The sequence below is a fragment of the Carettochelys insculpta genome, chromosome 5 (genome assembly GCF_033958435.1).
Source record: "Carettochelys insculpta isolate YL-2023 chromosome 5, ASM3395843v1, whole genome shotgun sequence".
Taxonomy (NCBI): Eukaryota; Metazoa; Chordata; order Testudines; family Carettochelyidae; genus Carettochelys; species Carettochelys insculpta.
In genome coordinates, this window is record NC_134141.1 from 89,740,897 (window position 1) to 89,762,887 (window position 21,991).

At 41.9% G+C, this 21,991-nt stretch overlaps 1 protein-coding gene across 1 annotated transcript in view; it reads right to left on the reverse strand.

Annotated features, from left to right (window-relative positions):
- The window catches only part of MAST4 (microtubule associated serine/threonine kinase family member 4), a 403,649-nt gene that overhangs the window by 294,776 nt on the left and 86,882 nt on the right, over window positions 1–21,991 (reverse strand). Inside the window, exon 2 of the mRNA XM_074995485.1 lies at window positions 17,142–17,295. Coding sequence (XP_074851586.1) covers window positions 17,142–17,295 — 154 coding nt within the window. The remainder of the gene's footprint in view (window positions 1–17,141; window positions 17,296–21,991) is intronic.

Consider the following 21,991-nt stretch of genomic DNA (forward strand, 5'->3'; position numbering starts at 1 on the left):
GTACTTGGTCTCCTACTAGAGAGTTTAGTAACTAGACTGCCCTGAGAAAGATTCACTCACAATGCTCCCTCTCTCCATGCTGCCAGTGTGCCTGATATAGCTGCCCCAACGTACATTCATCTAGACCAGGGGCGCACAGAGTAGGAGGCAAGCTCACTCAGAGGGGACAAGAAATTTCACAAAGGAGGCACAGCACAATTGGCTGCTGGATTTCAGGCTCATCCATCTCATTAAAATATTGAAACATGCTACTGCTTTTGTGTGTATTTACATTTATATAACTTTTTAAAGTTTTTACATTCTACATATTTATCTTCTTAAGCATGCCAGGAGTTGTGTGGTTTTTGGTTGTTTCCCCCACCCCCCATATCAATATACCTGATATTTCCATCAGGTTGGATTACGTTAGACAGGTCGGGGGATCTGCTAATTGCCAGGATGAGAAAAGTGGAGCCTGAAGTAAAAAGTTTGCTCACCCCAGTCTAGACTCCTGCATGGATTTTAATAAGCCACTTATTCCATGTAATATTTCATTTAGAATTCCACCTCTCTTTGCCTATGTGCGCTAGGTGCCCATTTGGTATTTTACTTGTCTCATTCTGCTTTTCAAGTAAAAACTCCAAGGGACTGTGTTTCCCTTTGGGGGAAGTGTTGTGGCAAACCAACTATAACTAATTTTTTTGTATAATGTATTCTTGTCAAATTATAGACCTGCATAGGGCCATAAAACAGTGTCCAAGCATGACACTCTCCATCCAGTAATGGACTAAGGTAATGTGTTTTTGGTAATTATATTAGGTCTTTCATAGTGAATTTGTGAGTGTGTCTCTGTACAGTTTCTTACATATGTGCTCTGCAGGTTTTCATCCTGTATCCCAGACCGTTACAAAAGGATCAACTAGTGTAATGCTTGCAGGATATGAGGCTTAGATTTGTACTCCCTTCAGACCACTATTTAGTCTCCTGGTCCCATTTACGCCAACCTGAAGCCAGTGATATCCTTACTATTCTACCACACAGCCCAGAGAGATTTACCGGATAAAAATCATCTGTTAGAAATTTCAGACATAATGGAGATGTGGGTGAATACGAGAAAGGCATCTCCAGAAGTTACGAGAGTTTATGCCTTCTATTTCGACCTTTAATACAGCTCCTGCCTCCATTATCCATAGGGACTTTTTTTTTAAAAAAGTTCAAAAATTAATTTTTCTGCTTTCTTTTGTTTGCGTCCAATAATTTTCCACAGTTGTACATGGGTTACCAAAGAGAAAGCCTGAATAACTATACAGTAATTTGTTTTGTTCTGTTATGCTTCCACAATGATCACTCATGTGGGAAGATTTTTTTTTAATTAAAATAATTTTGCAATTTGTAAACCATGCTTTTTTCCCCTTTTCCATCTCAAGTGTTACATTTTCATATTCAGACTTACAATGCGTTGCATATTTGAAAAACATTAGTAAGCACGTAATGTAATATTCATAAATCCTTTGTGTTCCGTTATGTGTTTTAATTGCCATTTAATATTATATGCTGAAAATTTTAACATTTATGTAGAAGGCTTTGACTGTTTAATACAGCAGGTTTTATGACACAGCAGGGAAAAGTAGTAAATATTGATACCTTAAATGAGTTTTGTTTGTAATGGAGGGGGGAAAAAAACTATTACAAACAAAAGGTAAATTACAATGTTGAAAAACTGTTAAGAATTTAATCAAATATTGATTTTATTTGGGTTGAATGGCACACAATTTTGAATCGACTCGTTAAAGAGACTAGGGAGAAAAGGGTCTAGTAAAGAGCTACTATTTCCTCTCTCCCCTGACACACACATTCTTGCATCAACAATAGGTATATGTATTTTTATTAACACTTTCAAGATTTGGACTAAGACATGGACATAGGTCACCACAAAGACAATTTTTGGAGCTATGGAAAATTAGAATATAGGAAGTATGTTTCCTTATGGTAGTCATGAAGTAAAACATCCTTCAAACTAGCCATTTTTTGTCTTTTTCTTTAACAGTAAATGAGTGGAGTCTTTCACAGTGTGTTATTTTGATTCAATATCAGAGAACATGTAATTGCAGATGAATACAAGTAAAAAAAACTTAGATCAAGCCAAAATCCATCTGGATAAAAAAAAATCTTTCAAGACTACTTTTGTACTATTTTTTTTTTTATTTTTATTTTTTTTTGAGGGTTGGAAGTGATGAATAGTATACAAAAGGAGGGAATTAATCTATTCTATTCTACAATCCTACCATCAGGCTAGCCATCTAGGCCCCATATTTTACTGCCTCAGTTTTATAATTTTTCCACATCCAGATGCAGGAAATTATATGGATACTATAAATTTTAGTGTCTACTCTCTCATCAGTGCATGGGGAATAAATGCACATAATTCTATTAGCATTAATAAGAGAATGAAAAGGATTATGGATGGATTTAAAACCTTTAGTAAACTCTTCAACATTTTGCCTTAGTTCACTGTGGTTACATCAAAAAACTTGATTTAGATCCAATTTGGGATGACTATCAGAAAGCACCAAAAAAGCAACCCTATGTTGTTTTACTTATGCATCATTTGCTGCTAGCATCTTAAGAAAATTAGCATCTGTTAAATGTATTTAGCTGCACATGGTTAAAGTTAGACAATGATCATCTCCCAGCCTGAAAGATAGGTGAACATTCTTCACCAATTGCCTACACAGTTTATTGTTCAAACTTAGAACAACAAATTATTCAATTTACCATTTATTCTATTAACACAAGACAGATATATGAAACCAATTAAAGTCCAGTTTCTTCAAAATCTCTCTCTCTCTCTCTCTCTCTCTCACACACACACACCCCTGCAGTACTAGATACTTGCATGTTCCCCTTTTACCATTCACCCAACCTGAGGTAGTTAAAATCTTTCTGGTAGGTCTAAAAATGATTGCCTAGTTTATCATCAGCTTTGTTTAATTCTTTGCTTTTTGGAAGTCTGATTCTTCTCTTGTACAGTTGTATGTGTTGAGGAAATAAATGTGGAGAAGCAACACCACAATCCACAAATTGCACTCAGTGAGAAAAACAGGAGTGAAAAAACAAAAACAAAAAAACTGGTTAGAAGGTGGCTAGCATAGTGGCTTGGACCAAAAATTGGGGTGTGTCTACACTAGAAACTGACTTTGAAGTAGCCATCAGAGAGTCTACACAAGTTTTCCCTTACTTTGAAGTAGGGAGCTCAACTGCGAAGTTCTCACCCCATTCCTGGGAATGGAGTAGCGCCCTACATCAAAGTTTAACTTCAAAGTAGGGTGTGTGTAGACACTCAATTTGGAAGTTATTTTTGTAGTACACACACAGCCTGGGAGATTCTTGCTCAAGAGACCTTGGTTTAAATGGAAGCATCAGTCTACCTCACTGAACAACAGTGAAGGAGGGAAGTAACGTACAGGCAAAACATTCAGTATAGGGAGAGCCTTTCTGCTTTTACGTCTGTTTCTCTTCACTCAGGAAGCTGGGAGGCCAAAACAAGTGTTTTAGCATTGATTATTGAGATATGTTAAAAGAGATGCAAGTCCTTTGCTGGGATAATTCTTCAGCAGTTCTTCAAACCAATGGCAATATGAGATTTGTGCAATCCTGGAATGAAACCACATTCATCTATCTCATTAACCCTTTTGGTATCGTGTATAAACAAAATATCTTCCTTAGTACAAGAAAAAAAATGTTCTAGTCATCCCCTTATATTCAGTTCCAACTATCAATGGCTGACGGGTCATATAGGCATTACAGCCTCGATTTTTAAAGCTCTAGGATTTGTTGCACTCAGCATTACAATTAGGCTTGCTGATGAAAGGGGGAAGGAGCAAAGGAAGCAATTACCCCAGGCCCTTGCAATTGGAAGGGGTCTGGGTCTACTGGCTGCCACCGTTGTTACTACAGCAGTAGTCAGAGCCCCAGGTCCCATAAATTGCCACTACAGCACTGCGTTGTTCTGAGGGCTGGTGGGGATAGGCCCAGCATCGTGGTCCAAGCAGCAATGAGGGCTGTCTGTTCCTGCTCATGGGCCTATCAGGTCCCCCCCTCCCACACACACACACACACACACACACACACACCCCTTGTCTGGGGGACCCACAGAACCCATGCCCTTCACCACCACCACCCATTTTCCAAAAGGATTTAGCGATGTAGATGAAATCCCATCAACTGTCAACTGAATTTACATTTTTAAGTGCCCAAATCCCTTTTGAAAATGAGATGCAATCAAATTCATTATGTACTGCAGCTCTGAATGCAGTGATGCCTAAATACCTTTACAAATCTTGGCCTCAAGCCATTTTATAATATTTATTGATCTTTAAATGCCATAAGTGGAAAAGGTTAAAAAAAATTTGAATTGTTATAGTTAAGTTATTGTAATAGAGAATACATGAGATTTTTGTAGTTAAACCCTTTGTTCCACATGATTTTAAAGATATGGGAGTTATGGAGTTTATCTCAAAGAAGTGCTTTTATAGCCTTTCAACCCTCTATGTAGTCTATATATGCCAAGTTTTAAACAAGCTATATACAAAACATTTCTTCTCCCTCCCTACTTAGAACCCTGAGACCAAATGCTCAATATATTCAGGGAAAGAAAAAAATGACTTAAAGTTTCTGAAACTTTTAAGTATTGTCCAAAATAACCAAATTATCGAAAAGAGTTTTATATTCACAATCTCCTACATCTAGTCCATGTCTATACAGGCACCTTCTGTCCACAGAACAGGACTTATGGTGACAAAACTCAGAGCCTCAGCATGGCTAAGGCACTCTGTCAAGAGTTTGTTGACAGAAGCGAGCTCCTTAATCAGCAGTGTTATACCTCAACCCGCTGAGGTATAACATCTGTCAATAGTATTCTGTTGCCACAGTGACCTGGGAGAGTTCTGTCAACAGAAGGGGCTTCCAGTTGCTGGGCAGCCCTGTTTGCAGAGCTGCCATTCTGCTGTTCTGTCACTGGTGGGGAGCGGGACAGGCAGTGCAGTCTGGCAGTTCTCTGTTGACAGAGCAAGTTGCATGCAGCAGCAGTCTGTTGTTCTGTCAAGATTTCCCTGATTCTGTTGACAGAGGCTGCCCATGTAGATGTAGCCCTAAAGTATTATGCTGTATTTCACAATACGTCAGAACTGGAAACACATGCTATGTTTTGCACTGGTAAATCTGAGATCAGCTCTTTCCAGTGTTACAAAGCTCCAGTTTCTAGATAAGATTTATATCTGATAGATTTAACCAAACTTGTCACTTACCGAGGACTGATGCACACAAAAGGGAAACCCCAAAATTTTGATATTAAACACACTAGAGGAATAGATTTTGTGACAAGTTAGCTTTTTAAGTAATGTATTTAAATGGGCTTTCTTTGAATCTACTGAAAGGTTTTGAATGTAGTAGCAGCTCATCCAATGGTAGCAAATTAGAGTTTAAAAATAGCACCTACTTACACAGGAAAAAAAATCCCCACAAGCTGCCATCTGTGTCTTTGCCTTTACTTTTTAAGGGTATGTATACACTATCAAGTTTTGTTGTGGAAACCAATGCTGACATGCAGAAGTTGCCAAAAAAAGTCAAAGCATGTTTACACTTGCTCCCTCTGTTGACAGTTGGTGCCCACATCTAAGCTCCCCTATTGAGAGCAGGAGCCATGCACTGTGGGGATGTGTTCCACAGTTCCTGGCTACACCATCTGTCATCAGATGCTGCATTGCAACGTCTCCGTCATATGTTCCTTTTCACACAAGACTGAAGAAATATGTCCATACACATCCCAGTTACTATGGGTCACTCACAGCTGGGACTGAATAGGCTCCTCTCCCCGTACACTGATCAGATCCAACAGCTTTTCAGCAGTCCATACAGGGAGCGTTTGGTGTGATGTACCAGGGAAGACACCACGAGACTACTGCACACTGCGTAACATGCAGTGGGTGAGACTGGGGGTTCCAGGTGCTCAGGCAGCAGGAAAAGGATTGAACATTTTGTGCGAGACAACAATTAATTAGACTCTGATAGGACAAGAAGGTGTGAGCTTAAACTGCATCCAGGAAGGTTTAGGTTGGACATTAGGAAAAAGTCTGAGCATTAGGGCAGTTAAACACTGGAATAAATTGCCTAGAGGCCCTAGAGAGACTGTAGAGGCTCCATCACCGGAGATTTTAAAAGCAAGTTAGACAAACACCTGACATGGGAAGTCTATCGTGCTTGGTCCTGCCACACATGCAGAGACTGGACTTGATGACATCTGAAGGTTTCCATCAGTCCCACGATTCTATAGTCTTCTGGTGATTTAACCATTCAGCTACGTCATGCCAAAGTCCCACTCCTTTAGGAGTATCTAAACTCCTAAACAAATATAACAGAAATCACAAAGGAGGATTGTCCACTCCCAGTTTGGAGCTGGACTCAACTCTTCTACTCTGACACAGTCTTTCCTAATTAACACTTGTCTGGACTCCCTGATTAAGGCCTACTTTCCTGACCCTCCCGCCCCACTGGGAAGCAGCAACAGGCTGCCATCCCACTTAGATTTTCATCTCCAGCCAGGCATCTTTCACTGAGTGAGAACTGCAGATCTGGTCTCCTTAATCAGCCACCAAATGAGCTGTGAGAACCTTTTAGCTCCACCCAGAGAAGATGGAACCCACTAGCTACTTTTACCCTCTTCTTGGGCAGCATGGGTTTCAAACACACCAATGCAGGGGGGTTAAAATTACATCTTCTGTATTGAAAGTGTCAGCAGCAATATCGTTATTACTCTGCCTGTATGTGGCAGTGATGTCTAAATGATGTAGAACCACAGCCCAAAGCTATCATTTACAACTCTGCTTCCCCCATCCTAACTGTACTGAAATACAATTCAGCAGAATACATGGTTAGAGATGTCTAAACTTGGGGAAGTGACAGATACAGATGAATACTGCTGGCAAGCTATATGGACAGAAACAGCAAATAGATCCTGCTTTCCAAGCAGCTTTATAGCTTTGATGCAACTGCTTAAGCTGAACTGTGTTTATCCATTTTACCACAAATCTCTATTACATAGAGACCTATCATCCTGCCCTCCTTCCTCAAAATATTTTTCTTCCCACTGAGCGCTTTAGAAGAACGCTAAGGTTTCCACTCAGGTATAACAATGATGGGTATGACAGAAATAACTAGATTAGGGGATAAGCGCCAGAGTGGAAAGAAAACACTTAATTTAGGCAGCACATCACAATATCCACTGCCACAAACTACACCTAAATGGAACTATATTAAAGATAAGGGTGAAGATGATTCCATCTCTTTTGAATAAACAAATTCAAATGAACAAATATAAAATGTTGCAGAAGCATCTTCGGAATTCCTGCACACAAGAGATAGCTCTTTAATGCAACACTCTGAATATCACCAACTGCGTAGTAAGTTACATCGTTCGTACTTCTCCTTTTACAGCCTTCGCACCATTCAGTTACTCAGTTCAACTTCCATAAACAAATCCTTCAAATTCTGCTGACAACCAGTTTTCTTGAATCCCAACTCTCCACTAACTCCCTGTTTTTTAGTCACTAATCTCAGGAGAGATATGAAAAGGAGATGGAATATCTCTTCTCCCATAGGGCTACCAAACAACATATACCTTCTGCTGTCTGAGAACATTTATGAATCCCAAGCTCAGCATTCAGGGCTCCTGGTAGCTGTATATTAAGAAGACAATACCACCCTATTAACACAGCCTCTCTCATTTGCTTTTGTTGGAGGTCACCGATATCATTTATGGACTATTAGCCATTAATTGAAAGACTTGCATTTTGGGGGAAAATTTTTGTTTCTCAGACATGAGCTAAATACTTTTTTGAAAGAAAAAAAAAAAAGCTACTCAACCCCTGCAGTAACTATATATCTTTAAAATGTGTGTCCCCCTACAGGCATTCCACTATAGGTGACTACCAAGCAGAACCCTCTAAAGGCACAGGGAGGATGCTTCAGGTTCACCTCCGGAACTGAGGCTGACATTCACCAGCCAAACATGGTATCAAAAGCTGAATCATGGGTTACGTTTTCTGAACGTTATGAAGTATAGAAGGTACAGGTCATGGCTCTACACACAATAATGAGAACTTTCTTCAGAAAGGCTATAAAATCTCATGGAATCGGCACATACTCTCATAAGCAGTTGGAGATCCTGCAACTGAGAACAAGTAATGCAGTTCAGTATGTACCCTTTGCTTGGAAATGGTCAATCCTTTAGATTAATCTGCAATAGGCAATTTGGGAGTCTTTCTGAATGGAAGTCCTGTCAAGATAAAAAGCTAAAGCCCTTCTGACATCAAACAGGTACTGCACTGCATGCTCTTTACGGAGTATGGTTTAAGGAAGAAAACTAGGAGACAAATAGGCTGATTAATGTGGAACCCAGAGGATACTCTTGGAAAAATGTGGTATATGGCCATAATGTGACTTTGTCCTTGAAAAACACCTTGAAATGGAAGTGTGTCATAAGAACTTGTATTTCCCTGACTTGTCAAACAGAAGTAACCACTAAGAGAAATGTTTTCATGGATAAATGGAGGAAGGAGCAGGTGACCAATGGCTGGCTTGTGACATCTAAGATCCCAGATGAGGCCCTACGTCAGGGTAGGGCTTTTGACTTGTGCAAAAAGAATTCCCTGCCTCTTGAGAAACTTTGTTACTGGTTGTTCAAACAGAAAGAAACATCTTTGCCAAGGAGTGGAAAGTCAAATGACGACCAAATCCTCCATCCCGGAACTTTGTGACATCCAGGAGTTTTTCAATTCTAGGACATCCGCTATGTCTGACAGCAAAGGTGATGCAGTAGAATGTGTGTCAGGTCATACCAATGTCTGAAGATTGTCTGTATTTGCAGGTAAGCATAATGAGCAGACTGTTTACCTACATGTAACTATCTCTTTGGAATGTCATGTTTCTAATCCTGCAAACTATCAGCCGGATGTGCTTCGAGATGAAGCATTCTAGGTCTGAGATGAAGAACTCAGCTGGATTCCTGAGAGAGAAAAAGAGGCACGGTCTGGAGAGTGATTGGTGGATGAACAGCCAACTGGATGAGATAAGGGAATCAGGATTGTCTTGATCACCTCAGGACGACCAGCATAACCCTGGCCTCGTCAGAACCTAGGAGTTGGAAGGACCATGTATAACAGATCCAGAGTCCATCAAAGCAAACAATGCATCTCCCAAAGGCCAGTGACCCACCCACCTCTCAAGTAGAGTTGGGAGCATTTCTTGTTTCTGGCTGTGGTGAACAGGTCTACCTTTTGGGAGCCCACACAGGAAAACATGTGATGGATTATGAAGGAATTTATTTCCTGTTCATGATCCTGAGAAGTGCCTGAGCACCCAGAAGGTAAGCTGCTGCAATTCTGATCTGATTGCAAATCCTCTCATTTGAGACCTGACTGCTCCAGCACAGGGAGGGTGAGTGTTTGGGTAATCAATATAGAACATATGACAAGCTGTCCACCATGGCTTTTACACTTTTTCCCTTGATCAGGAGTAGAAACTGGAGCCAGGCATAATCAACTGCTCTGAGTTCCAGCCAGCCGATATGTAGAGAGCCCTTGAGAGCTTACCATGGTGCCTTGGGGCAGTGCATGTCTAGAGGTGCTCCCCTTCTTAACAGAGAGGCATCTATCACTACTGTTAGGAAAGGATGAGCAAAAATGGATTGCTGCACAGATATTGTGAAGGGTCTTACCACCAAGCAAGGGTTTCCTTCAGGAACGTAGGCATCAAGAATAGTTTATTTAGACTTTGCTTGCTCAGGAAATTAACAGTCCTGAGCTACGCCTGGAGGCAGCACATTTGCCATCCTGCGTGACATATCACAAAAGGATCAGCTTGCATTTGCCACAGCAACCAGGGACAGTTCTTTACTTGTACCTGAATGCTGAGCTGAACTGTACTTATTAAGCAGTCTAGCATGATAAATCTATGCTTAGGGAGGAAGGCTCTGGATGCTATTTCACTGAGGCAAGCTCCTATGAATTCCTCTCTTTGTATTTGGGACAAAGGCAGACTTGACTATTCAGTTTTGGACCCAGTCTAATGAAAAGATTTACAGCCACCTGAATAGCCACTGAGGCTTCTGTATAAGAGCACCCCTTCAGCAGCCAATCATCAACGTAAGAGGATATCAAGATTCCTTGGCTAGGAAGGCAAACTGCAATCATTGACAAACTTTGGAAAGACTCAGAGCAGAGGAGAGACTGAATGGAAGCACTCGGTATTATAGGGGTTCTGACCTAGGGCGAAATATAAAAATCTCCTGTGGGAGCAGTGGATCACTACATGGAAAAAAATGCATTTTAACAGTAAAAGGGCTGAGAACCACTCCCCTTCATCCAATAAAGTGCAATGATGCCCTAAGTGTTATCATTTTGAACATCTGTACCTTCACAAAGGTGCCAAGTACAACTCGACAGTGCTCACTACTTTATCCTTATCCCCTTCTGGAGGTATCAGCAGTCCTCAGTCAGTGCACCAGCCACCATTGCCAACTGCAGCCCCAAAAATCTATCTTCATGAGCAAGATGCAGTCTATAAAGGCCATGCTCCACAGTAGCTAGGTGTGGTGCAAGGGGGAAAGAGACCCAAGCCTGCCCAATACTCTGGGTCCCAGCCCAGGGACCCGCTGGTGGCAGCCATGTCCTGCCCTCTCTCAACTCCCCTTTATTGCTCCCCCTCCCTGGGCCACTTCCCCATGATTCTTGCATCAAGGCCCTCAGGATGGGAGGTATCAGACTTGAGATCCTCTCTGCAGCCTGCCCAGCACACTGCTCTCTCTAGGCAGCACTGGTTCCTTCCTCCTCCTTTATTGGCCAGGGTTAGAGTAAGCTCCCCTCAGCTCTGCAGCCTTTTACAGGGACCCATCCTGACCACAATTGGCTGACTGCTCCTTGCCCTGGCTTGAGCAGACTCCCTCTGGCCTGCTGGTAACCCTCTCTCTGCTGGAGTAGGCTACAGCACCAGTACATGGCCCCAGGTTTTAACACCAGACTCCCGAGGGATGCGAGAGTCCCTTTGGCAGTAGATATACAGGAATGCATTTAAAACCAGGAAAACTTGGCATGCCATCCCAACAATACGAAATCCCCAGGAGTACAGAAACAACTACAAGAGCAATTGTCCATAAAACAAGGAAAAAAACCAGTTGTTATTTTAATTTTAAGATTTTTTAAGCTGAAACTCATATCACCTCTACTCTAACAGGGAGTGTAACCAGAAAAATAAACTTATTATTCCTAGAGGGATCACATTTGATTTAAGCTCAACAGACGTTGTTAAGTTTCCATGTCAAGCCAAGGCACTGGAGAAGGAATTGGTTTATCCACATTAGCACTACACAGGCATAGAGAGGGGCAGAAACCTGAGTAAGACAGATGTGTGATTTGAACAGGTATTACTATCTAAAAATCTCTGAACAAATACATATGTGCACCCAGAGTGAAGTTCCTATAGGGAAACTATCTGAAGAAACACCAAGAAGTCCTGTGGCACCTTACAGACTAACAGATATTTTTGGAGCATAAGCTTTTGTGGGCAAAGATCTCCTTATGCTCCAAAAATATCTGTTAGTCTATAAAGCTGCCGCAGGTACTTCTTGGTGTTTTGAAGATACAGACTAACACAGCTACCCCTTTGATACTTGTTACCTGAAGAAGCAGCAGAATTTTAGACATTCTGAAATAGTCAGATGTCTCAATTGCAAGTTACCAAATCACCTCTACACAAAAGCCAAGCAGAGAGAGGAGGAGGATTTAAATTACTTTCAGGACAGCATAAAGCAGCTAAAAGGGGGTTGAACCCAATTTTTCCCCACCTTTTGCCAGTCAGAGTTAATAAGAACTTTTCAGATGGTCTGCTAGTGCTGCTTTAGTGTGCTTTGATCTCTAGAATAAACATCAAGTCTTTTGTTGACATTAGCACGATTAAGCAGCAATGGAGGAGTTAAAAACCAATGGGAGAAGCATAGGGCTTCTTCTGCTCCAAGTTTTGATCTTCTCATGCATGATCCAGACACACAAATGTCAAAGAACAGAGTGATTATCTAGCTAAGGGAAACACAAGAAAATTAATTTACCCCTGACTAGAAGGGGTGATTAAAGACCTGAATAACAGCAGCAAGTGACAATGACAAATGCAAGCTAACATCACCCAAGTCATCAGCACATCAAAACCATTTCTACAAATATAAATAGTTATACTTCACAGCAGAATATATTTAACTTTGTCAGCACAGGGCTTTTTAAATATTGCAAACATAAAATCAGTTATATTTTCAGTTTGTCATCACACAACATGGAAAACTCCTTCTACTGTAAACAGTTCAATACAAACTAACAGAGGGCCTTAGTAAGTGGCTGACAGTTCTTGGAATGTGCTTCTGGGTTGTGGTTTGCCTTGTTACTGAACCCTCTCTCCCTTTACAAATAACTTTGCATACCTTCTGAAAGCCGGCCTGTCATCTCTCTGCAGCTGGGTAAATGGTACCCCTGCAGCTACTGTCAGACTGCTGACTGAAAAATGTGAGACAGGACATAGATGATTCTGAACAAACATCTAGGTTTGCACTCATTCATGCCTTAGTAAAGTGAAAGTTATTTGGGATACACCCTTTTTCACGTGCACACGGAATGGGGGCAGGGGAAAAAAAGAAACCGACATTGATCCCTAGAAAACCAAAAAACAAGATAAAAAGTTTCCATTCAAACTCAAGTCTTGTTTAGGTTGCAGATAGATCAGGGACCTCTCTTCTCATGCATGATGCCCACTAATTAAGATTCTACGAGCCTGTTTCTGGCTCTAGAACCTGTAACATCCCATTGCCTTCAAACTATATCCCCAATGACATCTGTGCAACTCCACTGCCTTCAGTGAATTGTACAATAATAATTAATTGATCCCATAGTTGGAATGAAGTAAACAATTCTGATGATGTACATGAGGGAATAGTATCCTTTTCGGCTTTCTTTTCTACACTGACTGGAAAGCAATAATACTAAAACAACAAAATGCTGTCTCTGAAGCACTACACACAAAGAGCACGTCTGGAATAAGAAGGTGCCATTTTTTTAAAGACAGCCTTTCTAAACAAAATTGCACTAATTTCTTTATGTTCCATTTTCAATAGCTACCAAGTTTTGTATCACATAATTTGACAATATATACAAATTATATAATGAGCTTATTTTCACTGTCAGCAATACGCACAACCTGCTTTAACACAGTGTGGCTTAGGGTTAGTAGAAATCAATAGTCCCAGTAAATACTTCTCTGCAAGGCAGCAGCATTTTGACCCATACATACACACCCATACCAGCATGCTTCAAGATAGCAAAGACAACCAGAGTAGCTTGTTTTCTATGGTCCACATAGCACCTGGTGTCTCTGGAAAAAATCCACTGTTAGTGGAAAGTATGAGGATGAATTTGTGGGAGTGGAGCTAGAGCTCACACCCTCCCAACTCACCTCATAAGGGCCAAATATTTACTATATGGAAACAACTTAATCATTACAGAACTACACTGAAACTGGCAACTGCTGGGCGGAGAACTCTGAATGGACACACACTGTTGGGAGGAGAACTCTGAATGGATACACTGCTGGGAGGAGACTGCAGAACTGTTGGAGATAACGGTTGGATTTTGGGAATCTGGGCAGATTTGTGGACTCTGGGTTAGTGGCAACCCACAGGTCCTGAGCTGCATGCAGCTCTTTCAAGATCCCCTTGCAGCTCCGAGCCCTGCCGCCGCTGACTCCTCCTGCTGCTCCAGAGGCAGCTGCCACTTAACAGGATTTAAAAATAAATTCTGTTTGAAGCGGCGGCAGCTCCAGCGCCGTTAAGCAGCCAGGGGCAGCAGAGCCAGAAGTAAAAGCTACCCAGCAGGGGCTGCCCCATGTGGGCAGAGATCAGCCAGCAGGAGAGGAGTGGGGAGGGGCGTCTGAGCCCGCCCTGCCTAAGAAGAAGAAAGCAGCAGCGGGAAGCGGTGAGGGGAGGGGGTGGTCGTGGTCGTGGCCATGGTGGAACTGTGCACTGAGGTGAGTTAATCCTGGAGGCAAGGTTGGGGCTAAGAAGGGTTAAGCCTGGGCGTAAGGGGAGATGGGTTTGTGTGATGAGGGGATAAAGCCTGGGGGCCGGACATGCATCTGGGGGCCGAGGCAAGTACAGCCTGGAGATGGGGGTAAAAATTTTCTAAACCAGTACAAATAATTGTGCGTGCTGTTCCCCAAATGGGGTGCTAAAAAGCACAGTCTGTCATTATTTATTAAGGGCTGTCACGTATTCACATGCATTGCAGATCTCGAATTATTGATTTTGTAATTGAATTTGCAAAAAATGGCTCTTCTCATGATTTTGGTTGCAGACCCCTGGGTTAGTGGGCAGAAGACTAATTCAGAACATAGCCATGGGCAGTGGGTATCTGACACAGAGGGAGGCAATGCCTTCCCTAGGCCAGTGTTCAACCTCTCCCCTCTTCAAATTCCTATTCTGACAGTAACAAAGAAGTGGCCGTGTTAGTCTGTAGTCTAACAAAAACAGCAGTCGCTTAGCACTTAAAGACTAACAAAATGATTTATTAGGTGATGAGCTTTCTTGGGACAGACCCCCTTCTTCAGATCTATTCTGACAGTTCACAAAGACTCCCACAGCAGTCTGTTGCAGTTTGCAGACTGGGGACTGTTCTTCCAAAGTGGACCTGTTAATTTAAAAGTCAAAGTCCTGAGACACCTTGTAGGCTAACGGATATTTTGTAGCATAAGCTTTCAAGGGCAAAGACCCGCCTCGTCAGATGCATGAGTGGTGGGGGTTCCAGTCTCAGTCCAGGGGAGGGCCAGAGTTGACAAGGTCTGTTCAGTCACTAAGGATGTGGTCCATTACCAGTAGCTGATGTGGAGATGTGAACATCAAGAGCACAGAAACTGCTTTTGTAATTGGCCAGCCACTCCCAGTCTCTGTTCAATCCTTGACTCATGGTGTTAAATTTGCAAATGAATTGCAGCTCTGCAATTTCTCTTTGGAGTCTGTTTTTGAAGTTTTTTTTGCTGTAGGACTGCAACTTTTAAATCTGTTACTGAGTTTCCAGGGAGACTGAAGTGTTCTCCTACATGTTTTTGTATGTTACCATTCCTGATGTCTGACTTATGTCCATTTATTCTTTTACATAGAGACTGTCCAGTTTGACACCAAGGTATACTTGAAGGGTGTAGAATCCTTGAATTCTTTCCCTCTCCACAATGACTTCTACATACTCTTTTTGACTGAGGACAGTAAAACAAAGTTAGAGGACTGTCTGTACGCAGATTCAGTACTTGCAAGGAATGATCTCCTTTCTGTCCCAATGCAGAAAAAAAAGTTATATATTTGAATGATAGCTTAAATATGCACACATGCCTCAAGGCTTACTGGAGGCTTATCACAGATGTTGCTGGGGGAGAGTGTGTTCCAGATTGAAGAGTTTTAAGCTGTACCATATTACAGTCCCACAGAGGAATAGGCTCTGGGACTGAATAATGGAGGCACATTGGCCCTTTTAAGAACCTGGTTACCATGGCACTGGGGAACACTGGTCCTCCTGGAACAGAACAAAAAAACAGTCCTGGATGGAGCACTTTAAAAGACTAGCAAAATAATTTACTAGGTGACAAGCTTTTGTGGGACAGACCCACTTCCTCAGATCTGGAAATTCCCTGACTAGAGCAACAAAACACTGCTGTCACTGCCATGTAAGTCACAGTGAACTCAACAAACTAAGACCCAACAACTGACAGTGCAGCAATTTCTCCAAGACATCCTGGATAAGAAGTCAGCACTGGCTGACTTCTGCAGGCCAAGAGCAACAGCAAAAGTCACCTACATTTAGCCAAATAGGCCATTTTAGTAAAGGGCTTCCTACTGTTGTGTAGAGCCTGTTGAATATCAGCCAAACACTACATTTCCTCCTCATTCAGCCAGAGAACAGCCACACCATGAGACACAGGGAGCTGATCACAGGACGTCCATGAAGGGCTTATAATGGCATGTTGTTTATGCTATCTGGCCTCACTTACCCCATGTGTTGTTCTTCCCTTTAGATCCCTTGATGAATTTGCTTTAAAGTTTGAAAAGACTGGGACCAGCCATTAGCTGAATTACTGTCTGTGAGCTAAAAGAACAATCACAACGCCAGAGACAGAGTTTTAAAAGTGCTCAGCCCCCTAACAGCTCTTAGTAGATTTCACTGGGAACCAATATGTACTGAACACTTCTGAAATTTGGCCATGTGATTGAAGGACCTAAATAAGAGCTGTTCCTTGTACAGCTTTTCTGAAAAATCAGGCTTTAGAGTGCATAAATATAAATTCAGAAAGATCACATTCAGCTAGGCAGAATTTCATTCTGATGCTAGGCCTGTCAGCCTGACATAGACCTTGCACCAGATAATGGAGCATCTGATACAGGTGTGTATTCATAAACAATTAAAAGAGGATAATGTTAATGCAAATCAGACCTGGTCCAACTTAGCTGATATATTTTTAAATGAGATTATAAAAAAGTTTGGTTGATAAAGGTTATAATGTTGCTATAATGGGGTTAGACAGCTAATATTAGAATGATACAAAATGAACATGGTCCATGATAAAAGCATTAAAAACTAGCTAATTGATACATCTTAAAATGTAATGGTAAATAAGGTACCACCACCAAGGGGATGATACTCCATTGTTCATTGTCCTCTTCTCTCTGCTCACCCATTCCAGCCAAATCCCTCAACCCAAATGTAATAAATGACATTGGGGGTGGGGCTGGGGGGTATTGTTCTAAAAACTGGTTTCTAAAGAAAAAATGGTGCATGAATATTTTTATATCAATATTATAAATCTTTACCAATCAAACTCACCAAGTTCACAGAAAGTAACTTAGCTAATGGCTGACCACAGTCTTTTCACACTTAAAGTTTCACTTAAAGATCTAAAGGGAAGAAAAATACTCTGGACAAATGAGGCTAGATAGGCATAAACAATGCTCCATGGAATGTTAAGCCCTTCAAGGCTGTGTGATCCAAAAAGATCATTGTGCTTTTAACTTTCAGGCTTCTTATGCTTACCAGTAAGAGCTCCTCCAAGGCTTCCTCTTCTAAATGGTCTTCCATCCTCACTGAGCTGTCTTTTAAACTTAAATGACTTTCCAGGGCCAGAAGAAACCTCAGGGTTGCTGGATTTTCGGAACAACATAGATGGAGGAGATAGTATGTGATCAAGCTGCAAAACAAACAAATGCATCCTCTTTTAGGGCAGATTCCCACAATAGAAAGACAATGTTGACATGAAAAATCATTTGTCTGAAGATTTTGAACCCACTGTTAGCTTAAAAATAGAATATTAAATTACAAAAAATGTTGCTAAATGGATCACTAAAAAGTTAGGAAATGCCAGTGTAGTTGCCTGTGTAACTTTAAATCTCCCTTTGACATTATGATACAATCTTTCATAACGTGATCTCCCAATTTTTCCCTATAGAGCCACATCTCATTCAGGGTGGACATGCAGAGCCAGTATTATGTTTGTTACAGGCTATCATAAAACCAACATTCCACAAACTGAGTGATTTGCCTGCCAAATATTCCTTTAAAACACCTGTCATGTATATTTGCTACTTTACAAAAAGAGCCGCCAGGTGGCAGTGCGTCCTAAAATGTAAACCACCACAATTTTAAAAAAAAAAAAAAAAAAAAAAAAAAAAAAAAAAAAAACCAACAACCAGTAAGAACTTACAGTTCCACTAATACAGTGGTGCTCAACCCTGGGGGCATGCAGAGCCTTCCAACGGGTACTCAAGGTTTCCCAACCTTTTTATGAATTAAAAAATTGGACTTATTTTATGTTCTTTTTTTTTATTCATCTTTTTTGCACAGTCATAAGTACGATGGCATGTTTATTGCCCAGAAGCAATTTCTTCCAACTAACCGATTGTGAATAAGTTGTTTAAAACAAATGTGTTACAATGGTCGCGTTTACAACAAATGTGTCAGACGACCATAAAAAACCAGGTCTCATCAGCCAAAGCTGTCTCATCCATAGGACAGCCCATGGCCTATTCTCCACACCTTGGGAGGCCCCACAGCCACCAGTAACCGCGTCAACCATCCTATGGATGGGAGGTCTCCCATGTTAACCATGGGGCTCAGTATAGCCCTGTGTGATTAGCTGGTGAGGGGCCTGGTGTAAGGTGGCAACAGGGGGTTGTCCCTTGCACTTGCCATGTTGGTGGTGGGAGCTAAGAGAAGTGGAGTGACCCAGAAGCCTGCTCTGAGCCCCCCATCTCCCAGCCAGGTCACTTCACCATAGTGGCAGGAAATGAAACACTCCAGCCCCAATACCTGTCCACTCCACTCCCTTCGATACCACTAGCTGTCACCTAACAGACCCCAGCTAAAACCCTTCCAGCACATCATTGGTCATCTATAAACCTATCCTGGAAAACGGTCCTTCACTCTCACAGGCCCTGGGAGACAGGCCAGCCCTCTCCCACAGGGAGCCATCCAACTTCCAGAAAATACTCACTAGCAGCCACACCCCACACCAGGAACCTACCCCTGCAACTGACATCATTGCCAAATCTGTCCACATATCTACACTAGTGGCAACATCACAAGACCTAACCACATCAGCCACACTAAGAGGGGCTCATACACCTCCATATTCACTAACATGACATATACCATCATAGGTCAGCAACGGCCTCTGCCAAGTACACTGGCCTTACCAGACAGCCCCTGCACCAAAGCATAAACAGACAAATCAAAAGGAAAGGAAACATACAGAAACCAGAATACTACTACTTAAATCTCCCTGTTAGTCTTTAAGGTGCCACAGGACTCCTTGTTACTTTGTTGTTACTATTCCTACAAGTTCATGCATCCTAATTTCTGTAAAATGCTTCTCTCATCTGCAGCATTTAAAAATTTCACTATGAAACATCTTCATCATCTGGACCTATGGGAAGGAGACTCTGGAAGAATTCCACTGGGACTTCAACAACTTTCACCCCAACATCAACCTTAGCCTGGAACTGTCCACACAGGAGATCCACTTCCTGGACACCGCGGTGCTAATACGCAATGGCCACATCAATACCACCCTGTACCGTAAACCCACTGACTGCTAAACCTACCTTCATGCCTCCAGCTTCCATCCCAGACACACCACACGATCCATTGTCTACAGCCAAGCACTAAGATAAGCGCATTTGCTCCAACCCCTCCGACAGAGACAAAAACCTACAGGATCTCTACCAAGCATTCTTGAAACTGCAATACCCACCTGAGGAAGTGAAAAAAAACAGATCAACAGAACCAGATGTGTGCCACGAAGCTTCTTACTACAAGACAAGCTCAAGAGACAAACCAACAGAACACCACTAGCCATCACCTACAGTCCTCAGCTAAAACCTCTCCAGCGCATCATCAGGGATTTACAACCCATCCTGGACAATGATCCCCCACTTTCACAGGCCTTGGGAGGCAGACCAGTCCTTGCCCACAGACATCCTGCCAACCTGAAGCAAATCCTAACCAGCAACTAGACACTGCACCAGTCACTAACTCAGGGACCCATCCATGCAACAAACCTTGTTGCCAGCTCTGCCCACATATCTACACCAGCAACACCATTACAGGACCTAACCAGATCAGCCACACCATCGTGGGTTCATTCAGCTGCACATCTACCAATATAATTTATGCCATCATGTGCCAGCAATGCCCCTCTGCCATATACATCGGACAAACTGGACAGTCTCTACGTAAAAGAATAAATGCACAAATCAGATATCAGAAATGGCAATGTACAAAACCCGTAGGAGAGCACTTCAATCTCCCAGGCCACACAGTAGCGGACTCAAAAGTAGCTATCCTACAGCAAAGAAATTTCAGGACCAGACTCCAAAGAGAAATTTCTGAGCTACAATTCATCTGCAAATTTGATGCCCTTAGCCCAGGCTTAAACAAAGGCTGTGAATGGCTGGCTAAATACAGAAGCAGCTTCCCCTCCCTTGGTGTTCACACCTCCAGATCAACTGCTGGTAGCAAGCCTCACCCTTGCTGACTGAGCTAACCTTGTTATCCCCACGCTTGCTCTGGCTTATTTACACCTGGCCCTGCAGATTTCCAAGACCAGCATCTGATGAAGTGAGTCTGCGCTCACAAAAGCTCATGCTCAAAAAACTTTTCTGTTATCTATAAGGTGCCACAGGAGCCTTCGTTCCTATGAAACAGATACACAAAGAGTAGGCAAATAGGTTCCAAACTCTAAACTAGCTTCAATTCATTGCATAAAAGCCAACCCAGTTTAATACCTACCACTCGCACAGTGCTTTTCAATCAGTAGATGTAGTGTCTATGAAAGGATGACAGCATCATCTCTTTTTAAGCTGTTCCCCCTTCCTCTCAAATACGATCTTGAAAATATTTCACAAAAACAAATGTCTTGACTATCTTGTAAATATAGCAAGTTACACTCATCTCTTATAAGAAATGTGACAGAGTGCTGAGAGATGCCTGTGGATCCAGAACTCTGGTCATTACTGGCAGCAATTAGCACATCCCCCTCCTCCTTTTATGCCCTTCCCCCTCCTCCAAAATGGCCTAAATTTGTTAGGGATGTCCCTCATTATTAGGCACAATGGGGTTAGGAAGTTAATGAGCTAATTAGCCCATTAACAGGCAAGTGATTGAAAGGGAGCACAGACACACCCCACACCCACACCCCACTATACACACAGACACAAAGCTAGGACTGTCTATGCTGGCAACTGAACAACAAAGACTGTTGTTGTTCTCAGGTGCACTAACACCTCCCCTCTCCTGCAAAGGCAAAAGCTTTGCCCAGGCAAATACTAACCTAAACAGCACTTTGTCAGAAGCAGCAACAAAGGGTCCTGTGGCACCTTATAGACTAACAGAAAAATTTTGAGTGACATTCTCACTGCTATTATGTTAACATTGTGATGTAGATTTTGTACTTATGTCTGTGCTTAGAACCAGCTGCTATCTGAAGAGGCATCCCCTCTGCCTTGTCCTTAACACTACCAACTTCCAGCAGCCTTAAGGTACTGTTCTGCAGGAAGGATGGATGTTTCTTTTTAAAAACCCCAGCATGTTAATCAATGGAATTCATCATGCAAGAGAGGTGGATTATTTAAAGAATCCAAGACTCCAATCATCTGTATGACAAGCTGCAACTATTACCATGCCAAAAAATATGTCAAGTGCGTCAACTGGCTAACAGTGCAACCCTATGAATGCTAGGCATTTATACATGATAGTCCAGTTAAAAACTACAAATGATGTCAATTTTTAAAGTGCAATTGACATTTCATGGTAAACCATAGAAATACAATTTTTTCCATTGTTCTTCATAATCAGATAAGCAAAATATTTCTTCTTAGATGTTCACCTGCAACAACAGCTTACTTTTCTCACTTCAGCTCATACCCAAAGGCCTGGCAATAGTGTTGCAGACACAAGATTATGGATTTCAGGAGAGGAAAATAACTGGCAGATGAGTTAATAAATTAAGATAATGTAGTTCTGCAAATAGTAAGAGGGTAATAAGAGAAACAGGCTGTGGCTCCACCAGGAGCTCCTTAATTACCTGAAACACAAAAAAGAATCCAACAAAAAGTGCAACCCACTATGGAGTAGAGTGGAAAAGAATAACCCAAGCACATCGGGACAAAATCAGAAAGGCTTAGGCAGAAAACGAGGTATGCCTAGCAAAGACCTTAAAAGGCAATGAGAAGTGGTTTTATCAATACATTAGAAGTAAGAGAAGGATAAAGGAAAACGTGAGGTCTCTACCGACTGGAGAAAGACATCTAATAATCATGTAATCAATGCAGCTCTGGTGTTTAATGCCTATTCTGCTTCAGTCTTCACTGAAAGGGTGACCAAATATT